Source organism: Molothrus ater, chromosome 2 (genome assembly GCF_012460135.2).
Source record: "Molothrus ater isolate BHLD 08-10-18 breed brown headed cowbird chromosome 2, BPBGC_Mater_1.1, whole genome shotgun sequence".
In the NCBI taxonomy this organism is placed as follows: domain Eukaryota; kingdom Metazoa; phylum Chordata; class Aves; order Passeriformes; family Icteridae; genus Molothrus; species Molothrus ater.
In genome coordinates this window covers 76,896,461-76,918,830 of record NC_050479.2, presented here as the reverse complement: position 1 = coordinate 76,918,830, position 22,370 = coordinate 76,896,461, and the positions used below count along the sequence as shown (strand labels likewise).

Below are 22,370 nucleotides of genomic sequence, written 5' to 3'. Positions count from 1 at the left end.
AATCCGGTAGTGTGAAGGGATGAAAGTCTTTGTGACTACAATGTGTGGTTTGAGTACACATTTTGTGGTCTAAAAATAAAATAAAAAGGTTAGAGCTATTCATCTTATAGACTGGCAAAACTAGCAATCTAAGCAACAAATCCACTCTTATCCTGTATTTTTTGAAAAGTAATGTTTCCTCAGAACTCCAGTGACCCAGAGCAAATATAACGCAGGAACTGCTGGTTAGGTTGACCACCCTGCTCCTTGCTGTTGTGATATTGCCAATAAAACGTAAAGACAAGTACTTGGGCTTAAAGGCCTTCAAACACATTATTAAATGGAACATAAACAAGGTCAGCAGATTCTTGCTGGTCCTTGAAATTACATTTGAGCTGTAGCAAAGGCCAGGAAGATGCCCTGAGCAGAAACCCTATTATTTGGACTCATAGAATATGTCCATAATACAGAACAGTTCCCTGAGGCCAGAGGGTACAGCAGAGTTCCAGTTCACACACTTACATTGCCAGTCCCTCTCCCTCAGGATAGGCATGACAAATCCCCTGTAAGGATTTGCCCCAGCCCACAGTAATCCAAAGCACTGGTTGGAAAAGTCATAATTTCACAGGGATTGTGGAATTGTGATAGGGTCTGTCTGCCAACATAAGAGCAGGTAGGATCAGGGCTAGAGTTCAGATCTGTACTTTGGCCCTCTTCAGTGCAGCATCTTATTACATTGGAAGAGAGTATATACTGTAGATGGAGAATCAGCCCTTTAACCCACCAAAGGCTAAAGATTTTTTAGGCACAAAGATGTTTTTGACTTCACCAAAACGTTTCCAGCAATTCAATCTTGTAATAAGACCTCTAATTTTTTTAAAAAATATTTTAATTATATATATTCATATATATATGAATATATATAATTAAATATATATATATATATCCACATCTTTTAAAAGCTGTTTTTTTTCAAGAGTTTAAAATGATCCTTTGTTCTAAGAAGCCTTTATTACAAGCATCAACTTATAGGTATGAACTTATTTGAGTCAAAAAGTGTCTAGAAACAAATACTAAATTAAAGATCAGATGTGATGATGTTTATTAACTCAGTGCCTGAAAAAGACACATGTAGTCCTGGAAGCGCTGGTGCTCACAGTAGAACTGCAGAGAGTGAAGTAAACAGCATGAACAAGGGTTGGGAAGCTGGCAAGGGATGCCCTGCAGCACTAAAGGTAGTCATCAGGCCATGCCAAAGAGACACTGACAAAACTCAGTCTCTTATTCTACCTGGGAACTGCTAGCAATGTCATCCAGGATCAATTCCTAGGCTAGTAGTGCTTTTACACCTTAGATGAAATTCAAGTTCCCTGTGCTCTCCGTACATTTGTGTCAACAACTACTGCTACAGAGAAGTCCAGCTCAGAGGTTCTGGACTGCAATCTGCAATCTGAGCTCAGAAAAATCAGCAGCTCTCAAGGTTGCCTCATCCAAATTCACTATTTTTAGGTTTTCACAAGGCAGAGAAGTCATCAGGGCAAAGGGGCAATATGACAGGTACCACTAAGGGACTTCTCAGGCTGTACACCAGGGATTTATCTTGACCCTCATCCCTGAAATGAATTGAGACTATCCAGGCTGAAATAATCAATGTCTTCTTTTACTTACATTCTAACCCTAAGCCTAACCTTCCTGTCTATCCTGACACTGGCTGGGTTATAACCTCTCCATCAGCCCACAGCCCTTATGCACCTTACGGAAACCACACATGGAGAGACTGGCATTATGGATGTATCCACTAAAACCAGAGTGTCTCTAGCATCTACTATACCTCCAAATTTCTCTCCATCATCTCCTCCACCACATGTGAACACATAGTCTATCATAGCTAAGTACAGCAAAAGGGATTTATGCGGCAGCAGTCAAGCTCCTGTTTTATGCTGCAGTTCTATGCGCCTTTCCCAGTATTCTGTAGTTTCTGCCTCTTTCTTATCCTCTTTTTCTCAACCTCTCACCTTCTTGAGGACAAGCCAGTGCACCTTGTCATTCAAAAAGCAAAAATCTTCAGGTAAAAAAATCTGTGTTTGTTAACTGCTACATATCAGGCTTCTTAGCTGTTTGGTAAAAGTAAGAATTCTCCTGGTCAGGCAGCAGTGAAGTAAATCAGTGCATATTCTGGGATACATAGGAAAGGGCACTGCCTCGCTGAATGACTACAGCTATTTTTGGTAATTGTTTTTCAAGAACTCTCACATTAACTTTGTATCATGGCAAGCAATCTAACAACCTCTCAGGATGATCATTCCAACAATAAAAAGATACATAAAACAAATTTGCCAAAATGCAGTTATGCATGTCCTGAAATGAAATATCAATCTATGGAATTGCTCTGAAAGGAGATAACTGACTCACATCCTTGACAGTGGGTTCCCAGTGCCCCTAGAGTTGTGTAAGAGCCTATCACAGCCCCAAATGTCTTCTTCATGAAGGTCGACTGCACTATAGTGCATTTATGACCAGTCATTTTCTGTCTAGTTTCCAGATAAGCATTTGAACAGACCATGCATTTTTTCCTCAATTGGCTATTCTCAGCTAAAAAATTGTTTTAGAGATCCTGAGCAATAACACAGCCCTTGGGATAAAAACCTTTCTGCATTAGCCATCTGACTGACACCATGAATGATAACACCCAAGCATCAAATTTAATGAGATTTCTACAAAAATGAGTGACATCTGCATAGCACTCATGTCCCGGCTAACTGTCATACATTTGTCATCACTGAGGCCTTTGTCCTTCATAAATCCACTTTCAAGAATGCCTGCTGTTGGAATTTGAAATGCTTTTTAGCAGTCACCCTGCAGACTGTGTAAGAGCACTCATCTCCGAAAGCATAATGACAGACTCTCATGCCTAGGAATGCATCTAAAACATTTAAAAATCAGAAGAGAACTCTGACAAAAAATATATTGAGAATTTAGCAGAGGATGTCTGCATAAATATTATTTTACATCCTTTAATATCAGCAAGGTGCATATCCTTTTGTTGTAATATAGTGGCTAGAAACACTTTAACAATATTCAGAGTGCATGGGAGAAATATTGTTATAAAGGAAGTGTACTAAAATATTTCCCTTTAATCTTGTTTGTGCTTGGGACCATTGTATAATTCTGGGCCTAGGGCTCCAACCCAGTAAAAGCATATGATTGTATCAAAATCCCAACTTTCCTCTAAACTTTCCCTCATGGCTACAAATAAAAATTTCACTAATATCTTCCTAGATCAACAGATAGCCTGAAACAGTAGAGGATGGAGATTGAAGAATCACCCTATTTTATTAAATTAGCCCCAGGACTTTCTCTTTTGAGACAAAGATCTGACCAGGTGCTTCTCAGCAAAGAGCAGCAAACACTTGGCAGGAAGGCAGGAGTGCAGAGAGCACATCTTTCTGCAATGTTTTCTCCAAGGAAGAAAAGCAAGCCATTTCCACTGCAAATGGAATGGGATTCTGGAGGGCCAGGAGCTGCAAGGTGTCTAATGGGAGGCATCATTTTCTTCCACCTATTGCTTGTGGCACAATCAAAGGCACTGACAGCAACAAAGACAAGCCTGATGAGCATGCAGAGCAAGGGAAGAGGAGAGATTCCCAGCATTGAAGTTGTTCATTGCCCATGGAAGTGGAAAACCTTGTTCCTTGTTCTTCCTATGGCCCAGAGCCATATCCTGAGCTCCTGTGAAGACTGCAGTGTGTTGTGAAGACAACATTCTTCCATCATACATCCATAGTGCTAAAATTTAATGCATTGAACCTCCTGAATTTCAAACATTTTTTCTCTTTCTTGTTGCTATTATTTCTAAATGCCATATATTTTTAGCATTTTATTGTCAATTATTCACTTGTAGATCATTGCCAAGTAAATAGAGGCAAGTGAATAGCACAATTTGCTCTCTCATTTATAGGATTCAATGTTTCTTTCACTCTGAAGATATTGAGTCCAATTGTTACAATATTCTGATCCTACTGCTGTAACAGTTCATGTAGCCATGTTTTAGTTGAAGGCATATCAGAGGAAACATAAAGCTGTTTGCAGCTGCAAATGACAAAAAATCACATTATATACAAATACTTCAATTAATGGGGTTTTTAGCCTTTGATGTTCAGATGAATTTGTTTCTAATCATGCACTAAGAAACCCAGCCAGAAAATATTTGATTGCATGAAATAGTACTAAAATATAAAAATTATTAACTCTGCAGTGCTGAAATATTGTCTGCAATTTTCTCTTCAAAGGGAGCCACTAAATCCCTGCGTTTGCCACCTTGATCTGAAGGTGCTGAGCTCTGACACTTCAGCAAGTGCCACTACAGCACTCACCAGAGCTCAGAGGAATGGAGGTTTCCAAATGTCCTACTCCACTACAGCTCATGATATGCTCAAACAACATAGGCTCCTTCAAAAGTGAACCAGCAATGGCTTTCTATTAATGAAGTTTTGGTCCCTTCCTGCAGTTCCATTTTTGGAGAAGGTATCTGTTAGTGTATTTCTGATTTCACAGTCCTCCATCTTTTTAGAAGCACAAGCAAAACATCAGCCTTTCATAGCAAGAAGATGGAAAACAATTAGAAGGGCCTTGGATCCAAAAATAAAATTATATTTTTCATAAATCACTATAGCTATGAATATAATATGAATATTTTATGGAAGTATCATGTTCTGTCCTCCAGGACTACTATAAGCTTTTCAGTATAAGAAACCACAAGAAAGAGCTTTGTTTTGCATTTACACAGACAGAGACACACATTTTCCCCAAAACATCTGGTTATAAACAACTCTGGAGGAGGATCCTGAATCAGGACAACCTTGCCTCTAATGTAGTTCAGCAAGTGCTAATGGACAATGTTTTCAAAACACCAGCCATATCAACCATCAAGAAGAATTAAATAAGGAAATTATGGATGGGAGTGGAATGGTACAGCCACATTTTTCTTTGCAAAGTCTTTTATGTTACCAGAGACCTCACTTTTTGCAGCAGTCACATGGCCTATACAAAGAGTGATTAGCATATTCTCATTTAGAGAAGCTAAATGGAAAACAATAATCCTTTACTTTTCAAATTAAGGAGTTCTCATGTGATTTTTTGGTGTTTTAATGGCCCCTAAGTAATTTTCAGCTTTTAAAATATTTGGGTTTGGGTTTTTATTTTAGTTTTAGAAGGTTTCAAGCAAACAGTTAATGGACTTCCAGCAGGAATTTATGCAGCTATCCTGAGTGAGTGAATTTGAGAAAAAGGATGAATGCTGTATTCTTGATTCAGGTATTAGTGATATTATTGTTCTTCATGAAGAACATTCTCCTGTGCTTCATTTTTCTTGCCATCTGTCTTTCTCGCTGACAAGTTTCACACAAAGAGATGACTGTGACTGTTCAGTCTAACCTGGATGCTTCTTAAAGTTCCTCTTTTTTCCTCTAATTTTAGGTTCAGAACAATTATAATGGAGTTTTGGGGGTGTTTTTTAATCCATTTCTATTTTTAGTTCTTCAGCTGTCACTCTGACAAGTTAATGGATGTTCATTCATGCAGCATCTAAAGAATAGCAACAATCACAGTTTACCCTCAGAAATCGTGGAAATGAGGTATTTCCATGATGTAGCACTGTGTATCTCAGCTCTCGTATTACATGGATATTGAACTCCACTGGGTCCCTACAGAATGCATCTCCTATATTAATGCTGCGCATCCACAATCATGGTGTAGTCTGTTTGATTATTCCACTTTATTTCTAGGTCCTCCTGGTCCCCCAGGGGTTGTAATAGTGGAGGAAATTACAGACACAACAGCAACACTCTCCTGGAGTCCTGGGGCAGACAATCACAGCCCTATCTCCCTCTACAACCTGCAAGCACGCAGTCCATTTTCTCTTGGCTGGCAGACCGTAAAAACAGGTGAGAAAAATTTTCAAACAGCACAAGTAGACTATTCAAAACTCCTGATCATAACAGTAATAATCACTGGCAACTACAGGAACAGATACTCTTCAGAAAACAATGACAAATTAAAATCACTGATTTTTTTTTCTTTTTTTTATTCCTTTTGTGTTACTTAGCAACAGCTCTGAAAGGACAGCACAAAGACACCTGCCACGATGCATCTGTGAATAAGCAGAAAGCTCTCCCCTAAATCCTTCAATCTGTGTCTTTTCAGGAATACTACAGTGCCAAAAACCTAGCTGCGATTTCTGACATATTAGATCCTTGATGTCGATCATTTCTAATGGCCATGTTGTACCACAAAGTCTGCTTTCTGTTGAGATACTGCACACCAGCTTCAGATTTCTGAGTGACTTAAAATTTCTTTATTGTCTCCAGTTCCAGATCTGATAAGTGGTGACATGGAGTCTGCTATGGCTGTGGAACTGAACCCCTGGGTGGAGTACGAGTTCAGAGTAGTAGCAACCAATAAAATTGGGACTGGAGACCCAAGTGCACCATCGCGAGTGATCAGAACCAATGAAGCAGGTAAGGAAAGAATAAAAAGATTATTTTTACAGCACTATCAGAAACAAGACCTGCTTTAATATAATAATAGACCTAATCTCTTTTCACTGGTACGCATCTGTGTGTCCAGTAACCAGGTGATATTCTTTGTAGTGGGGAGACAGTTTGTTTCAATTACAGGAATAGTGCTTAACTTGCAGAAATTTCAAATAAAACTATTCCACTATCCTGCTCTTCTACCCCATCTGAGCTACTTTACTTTTTATCTTACACATAAGCTATTGCTGTCTTCCCTCTGATAAACTACTACTGCTCTTAAATTAGGCTGTTTTGCAGTCTCTTCAAACAACGGCTACTAAGCAGCCTCTTCCCCCAAATTTTTCACAACTTGTCTCACTGACAGAGCATGGAATTTTTTCATCAAGATAGGGAAGTCATAAAAGACTTCTTAATTTAAAATACCTTGTATTCTAAGTGTTTCTTTGTCTTGCACACTCTACTGTGAACAGTTACTACATTTTAATAAATTTCATTGTATTTCTAATTAGGATTATACTTTGGGAGACCAGAAAAACAAAATATCCTATTTGCATCTCTTGAAAGTACAATGGACGCATAAGATTTAGAATCATTGACAATATCTTCTTTATCTTCCTTCATTCTGCCCAAGTCAAAGAAGATAAAGAAGGACTGGGAACCTGAGAAAAATACCTAGGCACTTAGAAAGGCATGTTTTAAGAAGCAGAAAGAGGTAGAGATAGGATTTGGACAAAGCCTCAGATCAGAACTACATGTCAGAACACTTTCACATTATTCTCCATTCTTTTTTTTGTTGTTGTTATTTAAGATGCCTACACAGATTATTTTGTGTTTTGATTCTTCATCAGTTGAATAATTTTTAAGTAACCTGTTGCACCACTGTGAAGACCTCATGCCTGCCTTCTCAGTGACCTCTCCACAGGCACTGGGAGCTGCTGTTAGGTCCCCCAAGACCATCTCTGCTCCAGAGTGAATAAGGCCAGCTTCCCCAACATCTCCTCACAAGACCACTGCTCCAGCCCCTCTCCACCCCAGTGGCCTCCCCTGAATTTGTACTAATTGATCAATGTCTTCCACATTGTGGCACCCAAAATTGCATACCCTATTTCAGATGAAGTCTAACAAACCTATCTGCAATTGTAATAAGACATATTTATGTTTTCCTGCTTTAAATAACAGTGTAGTTGCCAGTTGATATTAAATGTCACTGTGCAATCACGGAACAGCACTGAAGTGATTTGATTCCCATTCAGGCGTGTTGAAAGATGCTTCCTTTCAAACTCCCTCACCTTCTTCAAGCTCCCCACAGTGTGAAGCTCAACAACTTAATAGCAGAAGCTTCAGATGCTCCATACATCATTCCATTAAGAAAAAGACGATATGAAAATGAAATAAAAAGCACAAATTTTTATTTTTTTAAAAACTCCCTTTTTTCACCACCATGATTCTTTCCTTAATTTTGTACCATATTTCATTGGCAATTCAAATTCTTCTGGACCCCAGTGTTTGAACAACTTTTCTATTTGTTCAGATTATACATATCAGAGAAGAGAAAAACATTCCAGAAAAAGTTTGTCCTGAAATACGTTGCACCACTGGTATTATGCTCTTTCAGACTGAGGAATATTTTCGCTGTTTTCAAAAGGATGGTTCAGTATCTCAATTGACCAGGTGCAATTAAATTGTGGACTTAAGTTTTCTGACAAACAAGTTTGAAAATGTTAAATTTCATCCAGCTGGCATGTTTTTAGGGTCCTTCTCCTTCTTGCCCAATGTTTAACAAACTAAGCCTCTATTTGCTAAAACATATTCTTATAATTCAAGTGAAACTCTTCTTAATGCATATTCATTTTCAACATTCTTTGCAACTTTACCTCTGTAAAAATGAATGATAAATCATCATATTGATCAGCAAAAACAAGATTATGGGAAAGAAGAAGCATGCAATGTCTGATGAATATTTACCTGGTGCTTGGTATTCATTTCTGGGTAACATTCCACTGTTTTTGCCATCAGAAATAACAGAGTCTAACTCAAGAAAAAAGCTAGAATCTGCACAGGGTTGTTAAATTGGAACAATAAAACAATGGATTCTGCTTTAAATAAAGAACCAAATAAATAAAAAAAAGCCCAAACTGTTACACATATGGTTCTTTGAAAAATGGCATAAGGCACATAATACGTATGGCACTCTTGAAAGGTCAGAGCCCTCATGATCAGCTTCATTCAGGCAGCCAGCTTTTCCTTAACTTCAGATATTCCTGAAATTCAGAGTCTGTTGCCTCTGTATTCTGAAATACCTTTCACTGATTTTGGGAATTATCACCCTTGGTATAGTTTTTAGATGCTGAAGAGAAAAGAAACCAGTAATAGTTTTCATTGTCTTAGAATAGTTTTCATATGGGTTTTCAAATTAGCACATAATTGCCTATCTTAGTGAACCCATTGAGCCATTATTTTTCACAATTCTTTATTATGAATTATTTTTATCTGAAAGCTTCAAGGGAAACTGTCTATTAGCATGATGCCCAGTTCTAATATCATAGTTCTCAATTCTTAAAGGACATTAATGTGATAGGTCATATTTCAGAAAGAACATGGCATGAACCTGTCTACTCATGACCCAGGCAGAGCAACCAGAATAATCAGTGCTATTTGCACTGATGGTAGATGTGGCCCACAAGTGTAAATGGGCAGGTTGCCCCTGCACTGAGTGGAAATCCAGAAATATTCATCTCCCAGCTGAGAAAGTGAATGTGACTCATGTTCAAATAAGAGTTGAGACCCTTCAGGCTGAATGGTAGCTATGTAGACAATCCACAGAGGCAGCAAATGTGCGATTCTGGTTCCATTATTTTACACTTAAATGGAAATCTGCATCTGTAGTTTAATGGCACAAGAAAATTTGATTGAAGACTAAAGTCTCTTTTTATCCCCACACCTCACTTATTTTGTCACTCCTTATCCAAGATAGTAATAACACCATATATTACTCCATTATCTAAAAATACCTACAAAAGTAATAATTCAGATGGTATAATGAAACCCACAGAATAATAAACAGGTTTTTACTTGCTTTAATTTTTTTAATTAAACTCTAATCTTGTTACTTAGCTCATATTTAGTTAACATGATTGCTTTTCATTGCTACTTCCATTGGAACAGAAAATACCACAATTTTCTGGCACATCTAACTTATAGCCAGCTGCTGCATTTTTGTCAGTTCTAGCGTTGATACATATTTTACAGGTCCACAAGTTGCAAAGAGCCAATAACATGAATTTAAACATGTCTGGCATTCCACTAAGACAGTTGGGGCATTTGAAGCCTGGGGGCAAAGCATCAGTTACATTATCTATTCATGAGGAAACATGGAGTGAGAGAAATTGAGTGGAATCTAAGTTTAACCTGTTAATCATGCATGCAAACTTGATTTTAGGAGGTATCAATGTAATGCACTCTTTTAGTAGCAGGCTGCACACTGGCTATATTTTTAATAAATCCCTATACTGCATTAAGTTGTCCTTATTCTCAGCTAGAATTCCTTCATGGCATAAAAAGAAGTGTCTCTGTCCCAGGAAAAAAGTTGACCATTTTAGACTAGCTTTATTTTCAGGGTTTTTTTGTTGTTGGGAGTACTGTTTTATTTGTGATTTGTATAAAAGAAGTTCCAGCTTTTCCCATTATCAAAACTATTTTTGTACTATAAAAAAATTAAAAATTGATAACCTGCTGCATCTGGGACATTTGCAGATGAAGGCATGGTCTACTAAAGCCTTTGTAAAAATTCTGCTTTTTCCATGAAGAAAAACAAAAGGAGAAAGTAGGCTGTAATCACTGACTGGAGGTTACTTAGGCTTTGGATTGCAGGCTCAAGCTAATACTGACAAGAAATCCAAATGTGTGTGTGACAGAAAATGGAGCAGAAATGACCTGCATTTGTTCCATAGTATATATCTATGCCACAGCATTCAGGCAGGATTTCAGCTCTGTAGGTGGTGATTTGGAGACTATTCAGGCAGAGTCTTGCAGTCACACACGACCCTCTTGTCAGTGAATAGAACCAAATTTGAGCTCATAATTAATTACAAATATTAATAAAACAGAGGAAATGAGAACAGCATTTCAGATTCTGAGACCAGTAGGGCCAGCCTTATTTTCCAGTAGTTGAATATGTGTGCTGTCCACTTCTGAGATGCTGGCATGTTGTACATTTCATTCCTGAACAGGTGGGTTGTGCCTTGTTATTCTGGGAGGGTGACAGCTGGAGGACTGGTCTTCCACAGAATGAAAGCATTTTCACTTAACACATCCTCCTGTTTCCCAGATGTGTACTGCAGGAGACATACAGAGATACACACACATGTACATACATGCATATAGAGGGAGAATGGAAGGCAACTGGGAAGAAAAAACTGAACGTGTTATACCTTTGGTCTCTTTTTAAACAGTTCTGCCAAGCTGGTGACAAGCCCTCTTTCCCCTGCCTGTATCTTTTCTACAGCTAAAAAATATAGCTTTTCAAGCTGCATCTGTATCTTAAGTTATAAAAAGCTTTAAAATAAATAAGTAACAGCAACTGTACCTTGAGAAAAGGTACAAGTCATTTCTTAAGGACTAAAGCCAAATTCATTAATTTATCTCCAAAAAAAAAATGTAGCAATATAAACATTTTCCTTCATTTTTCTTTATTTGACGAAAATTTCAGAATTTATATAAAAAGATAATAATACCAAGTAATTTGAATAACAAATAAATTAAGAAATACAGGATTCAAGTAGAGCGAGAAAGACCTTGTGAACTAAGTATTGAATTGGGATTTGAGAAATCTGGACTCAATTGGTTATGAGAAAACTATAAATTTGGGCTGCTCAGCTCAGCATCTCTTAGTCTAAAAACAGGAGTTTAATAAGACTATTACTTCTCTTTGTCTTCCCTTTAGGTGATATATTCCCTATCAAAGGGTAAGGATCAAATCTAGGTACAGGTTTCTACTGCAATGGTGCAATCAATTATACTCAGTTATAATAAATTATAATTTTGGCTGCTAAATAATTTTGTTCTTCTCAAAAAATTAAGAGAGACTACAAAATTAAGATTCTGTATTTTTCTCTTCATAATAGACAAAACAAATTGAAATAAGCCACTAGACATTTCCTTGGGGGGGGGAAAAAGGTAAACAAACAAAAACACAGAACAGAAATACTGTTAAAGTATTAATTATTTATTAAATAACATTTTTAAATTTTATTTGCAAGACTGGAATGTTAAAAAGAGCATAAACTGCCCTACAAGTACTTTCAACTTTTCCAGGTTCAGTGTAATATTTTCTTATTTACTGGTTGCTTATTTACTTTTCTTTAGCAAATTAGAACTAAAATAATAATTTTGGATTAAAAATTAAAAATCTCTGTCAATTCAAGCCAAAATACTCTCATCTGTCTTTCTAGTTTTATTTTTTTATTTTTAAAAACTGAATCAAAATACAAATTATATTTTTAAGGTCAAATTGCTATGCTTCATTTTTTATAATGTGAAAATGAAATATTTAGTGAGTTATAATATTTTTCCCAAAACTGATTACCAAGAATCTTTGAATCAGCTCATCTTTGCAGTCCACCAATTTCATTCAAAAATAAACAAAAAACCTAAACTAAAAAACCACCACAGATAATCCATCAGCCTTGCAGACTGAAGAAAAAGGAATTTTTAAAATCTAATTCAAAATTTTGGACACAGTGAAAGTGAAAGAATGTGAGTATCTACCCCATAAGTTTGTGGTTTCATAGCTATGGTATTACCCACCATTTCAAAAGCTTCCCCATTTAAATGTTTTACATTTAAATATAGGTTAAAAATATATACATGACACTGTCAGCATTTTTCAGCACTTTATAACCACTTTTCCTATGCATAAAACCCTCAGCAATAGCAATTCTGTGCACATTTTTGTTTGAAATTAAATCTCTGGTTTTCATCCATATTTAGCTTGTAATGATAAGATACACATGAATTATTAAACAATTGTCATGGCTTCCTGTATAAGCTTTATCTTTCCATATCACCTTTTCTTCATTGATATCTTAAGTATCTTGTCAAATGTTTTGTAGGACTGCTGAGAGCTACATTCTCCATGTCTGCTCCTAGAAAAAATGTTAATGGCTTTTTTGTTTGGTTTAGCGGAGATAAGTTTTAATAGATTTTAATTTGACTTTCATTTCCAGCATATCACAGTAATTTCTTGCAAATGGAAAACAGTAAGAACAAAATCCTGCTATTTGCATTCGAATCAAACTCCTGGCACATTCATTTCAAGATTTTTATTTGTTTGCACTAAGTAGGGGGTGTATTTATTCAGAAGAAAAATACCAAACTTCTGAGCTCTGATAAACCTTAAACAAAAAAGGTCCTGATGTCCTTGTTCTCCAGGTGCATGTATCTTTTTTCCAGGAGCCAAGTGTAGGCATCATATTTGTGTATTTGGTGCAAGTGCATCTCCACTGCTGAGAATTAACAGCATAAAGATTGGGAAGTCATTAATTGCATAGCAACAAACTCAGGCCATGAGTGAGTAAATTCAGATATAACATTGATATAAAGGGGATGGTGCTGAAAGCAAGGCTGATGTACAGGCTTGGTGTCTGGCAAAAAATGTTTCCTTTTAATAGTTTTCTTCACTTAATAGTTACTCATTTCAAACTGTCTCCCTCTAACTGTGCATGCTCTACTTTGCTGCAGTGCAGAGGAAATTTATTCTTTTGACACATTTATTCTTTTAATGGTTATTCATTTGAAAGAGTTTCACTGTGTGAGTGTACATTTTAGTGTCGTGCAAAAGAAATTCATCCTTTTGACAGTTTTATTCTTTTAACGTTTATTCATTTAAATAGGGCCACAGTCTGCAACATTATTAACAAGAAAACTCCAGAAAGAGGGTGCTGCAGGTTAAATGAGTTCATCATGTTGGATGCTTCAAAGGACTACAGCATACTCTCTCATTCTAATGTGGCAGGCACCTACATAAAAACTTCATTTGTCTCTATAATTTACCCAAAAATACCTTAGAGAGGCAAGAGAAAAATGGGCGCTAAACAAGATTTAAATATGCTTCATTAGAGATGGCATCATCATTTAAGGATGTTAATTAACTGTCAGATGAGGCTTCATCTGCATCTTTTCATGCTAGACCATTTGTCACACTGTTGCACATTGATTGTATTCTTTCTATTCATTTTTTAAAGGGAGGGAGGGAGGAAGGAAGGAAGTCAAAGGCACCATATTTGCCAGATGAACATAGGTTTATTGGAGGGAAACACAATAGAAATCTCCCCTATCAGTCTGCTAAGAGCCAAAGATAAACTAACACCTGCTTCATTTCCAGAAGTTTGAATCAGAATCAGTCCCTAGACCTTGTTGGGTTGCATCTTTTATGAGGAAAAGCAGAATCAGGCTTCTGGTCTTTATCGGGGAGTTGAGGGTTCAAAAAGTGACTATCCAAATTAATTCTGAAGTCTTAGGTGGACAGACAGGAGCTAATAAAAATTGCATTTTCATTGAACTCAAGCTTTCAATGGCACAGGAAACAGAGAGGACTGTGTACATTTATTTAAATGCATTTTATTTTGTATAGTTCAAAGGCCGAGTGCTACTCACTAAATAAGTTAAACATGCAATAAGGCCTAAACACTTAAAGACTCACAGTAGATTTCTACCAGTGACTTATGTACTGCTGTAAAGAAGAAAATAAAAAGTTTGTATCTTATGACAAATTTAATCAAATAGAGAATGAAGGTATTGCCTCCTCGCAGTAAATAAACTCAAGACTTGGGTCATTGTAGGAGTTTCATTAGAGGCACTAAACAAGGTAAAAGAAATTATACAATTCCAATGGAATAACCGATATTTCTGTTTTTGCAAAATGTGATAATTCAAATAAAAATGGTGATGATAGTTATAATTTACTTTAAAGAATTTCATTCACTGCTCTTGTTCTTTAAAACTGCAACGATGAGCTCAATTTTTCAAGAACTGTGGGTAGTACTGTTTCCAGCATTTTGCAAGAAATCATGACGGATATTTGCGGTTGGCTGCTTTAAAATTTCTGAAAGTTGGCTCCACAGTAGAGCAATGAAAAATAGATTTACAATAATTAAAACATTCTAAATCAATAACTACCTGAAAAATAATAGAGACATTAATAATTATGTTGTAAGATTTTACCTGAAATCTGAAATATGTCAGATTTCTTGGCATTTCAAGTTGCTTGTTAAAAAATGACAAACACTAACAAGGTAATTCCTGTTTTATCTCTTAAGTGATCTGTACATTGAAATTTTTACCAATCTGCAAAAGACCTAGTGCTTAAACATTTTTTTTATTGCAAAATTATTTCCATTCTCTGCTTATGTTTTGTTTGATTTTTCTAGATTGTGTGTGCAATTCTCTCAAATGAGGCTTGAGCAAATTTTCTTTACCACAGAGTGCTATGTTTTTATTCCTGTTCTGATTTAACAGTCTCATGTCTTCTGCAGCAACTTATTGCAATGGGGAAAACTTCAATAACTTGGATATTCTGGTTTGTTTTGTTTTGTTTTGTTTTTCCTTTTTGCACACAGTGCCAAAGACACCTCCAGCTAACGTGAGTGGCAGAAGTGGAAGGCGACATGAATTAGTAATAGCATGGGAGGTAAGGGATTTTTCTGTTTAAGGTTTTGTTTCATGTTAACTTCTTTGAGGCCAAAGTAAGGAGTACTCTACTGAGGTTTCCTTGCAACAAATCTCGGCAACACGTGAACACAAAATACTACTCTTAAATATGTTCTAAAATTTCAAAGTACTGTGGATTTTCATGAGTTTTGAGTAGAAGACATTATGGTATCAGCTCTGAAACAATTATTTTTTTAATTGCTGAATAAAAATAAAGTAAAGAGAATCTTGTGAACATATTTGGAATGTAAGATGCAACACAGATGTATGGTCATGCCAGTGGGAGAGTTGCTTTCTCTGCTAATTATGAAAAATAGTAGAATAAAGACTTTTCTTAAGGAGTTTTCAAAACTCTAGATTCATCATGAACAGTTTCAGATTCATAAAAATTCATATATACATATATATATATATACATACTCAAGAAAAATTCCATCAAATAAAGATATGGGTTTATAATGAAAAAATTTTAAGCTTAGCCAATTTGAGGAGTGATTCAGATGGTAAGAGACACACCAAATTCTAATTGTTTAAATTAGCAAATTTTAGGACATCTAAAGAGACTGCCTTCTGTTGGCACTTCTGACTTTTTTGACATCAGCTACCAAGGACAGCTGAGACAGAGGTGATTTCATTTTGCTTCATATTCTGTAAGGGTAAATATCAACATCTCTCTTATTAGGAGAGAATTTGCTGAATCCTGAACAAAAGTACCTGGTGGCTAGAACTTTTTCTGATGTGAATGGACCTAATCCCAGTCCCTAAGAAGAGATATTAATATGCAGTATTCATATTAAGTGTCTTTATATCATCTGCGAGGTGACTGGGTTGGGGGACTACTGCAGAGTCTTATAAATCCCATTCAATTAAGGACCAGAGTTTTGTTCTCAAAAAAAACAGAGACCCATGGGTCTGTCTTAGATTTTCATCCTCTGCCCATGGAGTCATGATTATTTTTTTTTTCTGGGATATGCAGTGCACAGCTTCAGAAGGATGGGTAGAAAATTTTGTCTGTAAGTGAAGTGCCAGGTGATGAAATATTCACTTGAAACGTGGAGAGGAGAGGATTCAGTGTCACCTGTGCCCTGGCTCTGATTCATTTGTCCATTAGCTGCATCTCTAGGATGGGCATTTCAAGAGAAAGAGTTTAGACACCCATTTTTTGGACATTTCACATAGGTTTAATATGCAGACAACTGTTAAATATAACCTAGTTCCTAAACTAGCCCATTGACTTCATAATAAATGTAAGCTACTGCTAATGTACTAATAAGCATGAAAAGTTCCATTCATTGAGTAGGACATGTAAGTTTTAGGTTTTGCAGTGTTCAGACTCTAAAGCAGAAAAATCCCTTTTCTAACAGGCTGCTTATGTCAGATGTGTCCCAATTTAAGTGGCTAATTTCACAGGTCCTCTGAGGAGAGAAAGAGAGAAAAGAAAATGTGTTATTTTCCACTAAAAAAAAAAAAAAACCAACAACTTTTTCAGACTTAGAACAACTTAGATTTATTACAATGTATCCTAAGTATTAAGGTGAACCCTGGAATTGAATCTCTAAGACCTAACACCCCACTTGGAACAGAATTTAGACAGTCTGGCACCTAAAACCCAAAAGTCTCACCACAGTAGGTATTACAATATATTGGTCTATATTTTTAACAAGGCCACTGATAGGGCTATTCCACCCACAAACAACTGGTCAAAATATCCCAATAAAAAGTGGGATATATAAAAGAAAACACTTTTCTGAGCATGAGACCCCATTCAGTCCAAGGACAATGACTTGGCTATGGTGATTAGGTGAGGAAACTCTTAGAAGGTACCTCTTGGGAAGCAATTGTCCTTATGAGGACAGGTATGTTAAGTAAAATGCTGTCATGGAACTGTGATATTTTTAAATTATTAAAACTATTTCTAATCATAATTAATTTTCTGAACTTAATTTTTCAGCCAGTGTCAGAAGAGTTTCAGAGTGGAGAAGGATTTGGATATATTGTAGCCTTCAGACCCAATGGGACGCGTGGGTGGAAGGAAAAAATGGTGACATCTTCAGATGCCTCAAAATTCATCTACAGAGATGAAAGTGTGCCACCTCTGACTCCTTTTGAGGTGAAAGTTGGTGTTTACAACAACAAAGGAGATGGTCCCTTCAGCCCTATTGTGGTCATCTGCTCAGCTGAAGGAGGTCAGTTCAACATGAAGTTAAATTGCGTATCGTGAACTATATTAAGACTTTTATATTTAATGCATCCTCTTGCAACACACTTGTTAAACCTTAAATTGCAAATTTCTTTGCAGATGTGCTAAATAACATTAAACAGGTTTTGCAGAGAAGGAAGGAACTTGCCAAGCTTACCTAGAAAGAAATTACAAAGTTTAGGAATAGACTTCCAGCCACATTAGTCATAATCAAAAAAACACCCAAAAAACACCCAAAAAAAACCCCAAAACCACGAAAGCTCATCCTTTATATGAAATCATTATCCTTTATTTTAGACATGTCTTTCTGTAACACTGAGCAAAGAAAGGATGTCATTTTCTAATGTTCCTGAGATTCATGATCCTTTTTTTAATGTGTTAATCAGACAACAGCTCAAAGAATAAATAAATTCACTTATGAAAGTTCATTTCCTAGTTAATGCATTCTAAAAGTACACAGAAATAAATGTTGTTTTAATTTTTATTTCATTAGTAGAAAGTTCTGACACTGCATTAATGTCCCAGTCTTCAATGCAAATTATAGGAATAGCTCCCAAGAACAAATGAAAGATATTTCTTGAAAATTTCTATTGAGAATTGCTATAAGTTCTAAACAGTATTTTGTTGGGCAGAAAAGAACCAAACAGAAACAATCAACAAACACCAATCAGTACTAGTAAAAGAAGTTGTTCTGTTTTGACAGGACCCAGTGTATGGAAATTCCCACGCACAAAAAAGACAAATAAATGTTATCCACAAGAATATTTTCAGAAGCTCCATTACTGAAATTTATAAATATCAGTTTTTCTTTGCTATACTATTTTGAGTTATTCCACTGTCTCCTATTAAGAGAGTAAAATTAGCAGTCCCAATGCAGATGAGAGGAATTTCATACTCTGTCTTTAAAACAGTAATGCAAAGATAATAATATCTCTTGTGAAGCTGGAAAACATTAAATGTTACTTCATACTAACCCACAATAAATCTATAACTTTGGAACCATGACATGGCAGACCCTGTCTGCTACTATCTCTCACAGTAATTACAGAGATTGGAGCTGCTGTTTTTACAAAAATTAGTCCCAGTAATTTGGGGTTTTTGCAATTTTTGAATCAGGATTACCAAGTAGTCATATTTTTATAAAAACAATTACATTTTAAAATGTAAAAATTGCACAGTACAAGTTGAAAATTGTACAGCTGACTTTCCTGTTCATCAATGAAAATGGATACTGTGAGGTCAATGGTGATGTTTATATTTTTCAATAATTTCTTACTCTAAGCAGAAAGTTCTTTGCAAATAAAGTTCTGCAAAGGAAGGGAGACAAACACTTTAATTTTTTTTAGTAGCAAAAGCTATTTTAACAGAAGTTGAATGCTGAATTGTAATAATGATTCCTTATACCTTTGCTTGTTATTTGGACAAGACTGGAAATAGAATAATTAGTAATAGATAAACAATTTTTTCTATCAGTTCTTTTAAAATATGAGCTTTAAAAATGGTCTTAATAGAATATTAAAATTAACTTTCTCTAGAAACCATCTTTTCTGATTTGAATTCAGTAACTTAAAAGTATCTATCCATTATAGTTTTGCTAATTCAGTCTCTGTATCTGTCTGCACATGAGGAATTCTATGGGCCTAAATATTTTACAAGACATATTTCAGGAAAGATATGGGATGCTGTGAAATTACAGTACAAAATTAATTTACAAAAATCTTTCGTCCAGAAAAAAACAAGGTAATTTACTGAGAATTTAAAGGAGCAATGAAACAGATTTTTACAGCTAAATTCGGGGCAATATGAAGGTTGAGGACAATAGACATTGTAGTTTGCTATGAAAATGGGGAACTGGTTTTGAAAGAGGTATGGACTGTCATGCCTAGGGAGCTAAACAACTGAAGGCACAATTTTTCAAGGATTTCTATTGAACAGTAGATATTAAATAACAATTGACAGTATTATGGTCCTAGGGGTGATCCAGCAAAGCCTTAGCTTACATGCTTTTCATTACACATCCAATTCACTCAGTAAATATCTAGAGAAAGCAATAGTATAAAATTATTAAAAATTAACGCTTTATGTTACATATTACAAGTTTTCCCACATCTAAAAATGGATCTACAATTGTTTAATGATGTAACAAATTTGCCTAAGGAAGTCTAAATCATGCTGCTTTTCTTTAGCACACTGGAAAATTAAAAACAGTTTTCACGGGACAGATTCTGAACCCTAAAGAAATCTCACATTTATCAATAATTAATGCATCTCCATTTTCTGTATGACTGTGACATCATATTGTGTGATTCACATTCAGAGCCCTTTGGTGATAGTTCTGAGTTGCTCTTAAGCAAGCAGCTTGGTAGGTGGTGTTGAGTAAGGTGTTCCCTCACTGAACACAATAGATTGCCCTCTGATTGCATAGTGACTCTGCCTGGGGCAAAAGGTTTAAAACAATGCCTTCTAAGTAAAAGAACTCAGAAATTTGACGAAAACACTGAGCACTTTTTCAGAAGTAAATAGAATGAATGGCTAATGTTTTTCTGTCTATTAAGTCAGATCATATAATAGAATCATAGAATGAATTGGGTTGGAAGGGACCTTAAATATCATCAATTTTAACACACTGCTGCTAGCAGAGAACCTTCCACTAACCAAGTTGCTCAAAGTCCCATTCAACCTGGCCTTGAACACTTTCAGGGATTGGGCATTCACATCTTCTCTGGGCATCTTGTTTCAGGGTCTCACTAACCTCACAGTAATTCATTTCTTTCTAACAACTAATCTAAATCTCTCCTCCTTTAGTTTAAATCCATTCCCCCTTATCCTGTTACTATGTGCCAGTATAAATTATCTCTGCCTTTTATATAAGCCTCCTTTAAGTACTGGAAGATTACCAGACATTCTCACTGGGACCTTCTCTTCTCCAGGCTAAACAACCCCAACTCTCTCAGCCTGTCTGGAGAGGCTCTCCAGCCCTCTGATCAACTTCATGTCCTCCTCTGGATCTGCTAAAGCAGGTCCAGGTCTTTCTTGTGATGAAGACTCCAGAGCTGATGCAGCACTGCAGGAGGGGTCTCAGCAGAGCAGAGCAGAGCACAGCAAAGCAGAACAGAACAGAAGGGCAGAGAGCCCTCCCTTGCTCTGCTGCCCACACTACTTTGGACGCAGCCCAGGTTATGATTGGCTTTATGGGCTGTGAGTGCACACTGAGAGCTCATGTTCAGCTTTTCATCCATGACAACTCACAAGGTCCTCTCTTTATGGCTGCTCTCAATTAGTTCTTTTCCCACTCAGTGTTTAAGACTGTCCCAGCTGAGGTGCAGAGCCTTGTACTCGGCCTTTTAAACCTCATAAGGTTCCTACAGACCCTCTTCTACAGCTTGCCCAGGTCCTGGATGGCATCCTGTCCTTCAGGTGTGTCAGCTGCAGCACTCAGCTTGTTGTCATCTGCAAACTTGCTGAGGGTGCCCTTGATCTCACTGTCCATGTCATTGATAAAGATATTGAAGGACACTGGTCCCAAGGCAGAGCCCTGATAGACACCACTTGTCACCAGCCTCCACCTGGACAGTGACCCAACAGGTACTTAGAAGACAGAATTACACCAATGGTCACTAAAACATCAACAACAGTGGTGACCCAAAGTTGAAGAGGCAAGAAATTCTACCTGGTCATAGATACTTTAAGATCTTTTCCCTTCTTCACCAGTCTTTTGACTTTATAAAAATCATCATCAGAATATAGTTCATGGGAAAGACTGCCCAGGACCTAAAATTGCAGATGAATGTAATGGAAGAGTAGAGAATAGAATGGAGAATCAGTTAAAAAGGTTGTACAAAACTAGACATAAAACCCATGGAGAAAAGCAAATCAAATATATGTGTGATTCTCTGGAAAAGGTATCTTTATTCAGTAGGGAAGTTTGAAGGAAGAGCCTTTCCTGGAAAACATAGGAAAGGAAATAAAGCAAGTAATCACAGAGAAAAGAAGGAAATAGAGATCACATGTAGTGATGTTAAAAGGGATGATGGGAATCAGGAAGCAGTTCTGAAGAGGGAATGAGGATGATGCTCAGAAGAGGCAGGATAGAAAAAAGATGCACAATTACCTCAATAAGAAGGCAGAACAAAAGGAGACAGTAGGCATTTCCAGCAGCTGGAAAGGATGAGCCTGAACTTTACATAAAGGAAAACCTTAGTAAGAGAAAGAGACATGAGGGCACAGCAAATTAGGCTACCTGCCAGGAGAAAGGTTGCCATATGCAGCCCTGAGGCTGAAAAGGATCATGAACAAAACAGAGAGAAATCTTCTGTCCATACTTTCTGTCAGGAAAATAAGGTATCAGATTCTTGCTAGGAAATACTAAAACAGCACTGAAATTCAGTGCAGGTACAGATGAATTTTATCCATAGAAGAAAAAATACATTGTAAAGGCACTAGACACTGAAAATAAATCAATGAACAAAAATAATGTTAGCACTGTTTGTTACAACATAAACATTTATGCATCTTCTTTTTATTGATGACCACATTTCACCTAAATACCAAGGTGCTAAGAATTCCAAAATTACTAATACAAGCTTTCAGTATCAGAGAAAACTATCTGCAACCTCTGTGTGTGGCTTTAATTCACTGGAAAATGAAAACTGGGGAAATCACAAATATAGCAATGAAGAAGGAAATAGAAGTGTGAAAGTATGATGGTAAGAACACGGAAAAGGCTGTGCTGATAACAGTGATGGCCAGGCTGGCTTTCTTTAGACAAAGTATGAGCTACACAAGAAAGACGAAATAAAAGTAAGAAGTTGGATGTCATAACATGCTGATGATGTGATAATGTATCAGCAAATAAAAAATCAGTGTTTGGATAAAGCAGAATAACCTTGGGTTCCATGCGATTTTGGAAAAGGGCAATTACAAAAGCTGGAAGTCAAGCTAGAGGTCAATTA

At 36.5% G+C, this 22,370-nt stretch overlaps 1 protein-coding gene across 3 annotated transcripts in view; it reads left to right on the top strand.

Moving 5' to 3' along the window:
* Positions 1 to 22,370, top strand: part of CNTN5 (contactin 5) — a 606,644-nt gene that overhangs the window by 564,661 nt on the left and 19,613 nt on the right. For 2 of the 3 annotated variants that reach the window (XM_036405727.2, XM_036405641.2), the window contains 4 exons: positions 5,763 to 5,921; positions 6,345 to 6,494; positions 15,128 to 15,198; positions 17,170 to 17,404. In XM_036405727.2, coding sequence (XP_036261620.1) covers positions 5,763 to 5,921; positions 6,345 to 6,494; positions 15,128 to 15,198; positions 17,170 to 17,404 — 615 coding nt within the window. The remainder of the gene's footprint in view (positions 1 to 5,762; positions 5,922 to 6,344; positions 6,495 to 15,127; positions 15,199 to 17,169; positions 17,405 to 22,370) is intronic. The other variant, XM_036405801.2, reaches the window with a different exon arrangement.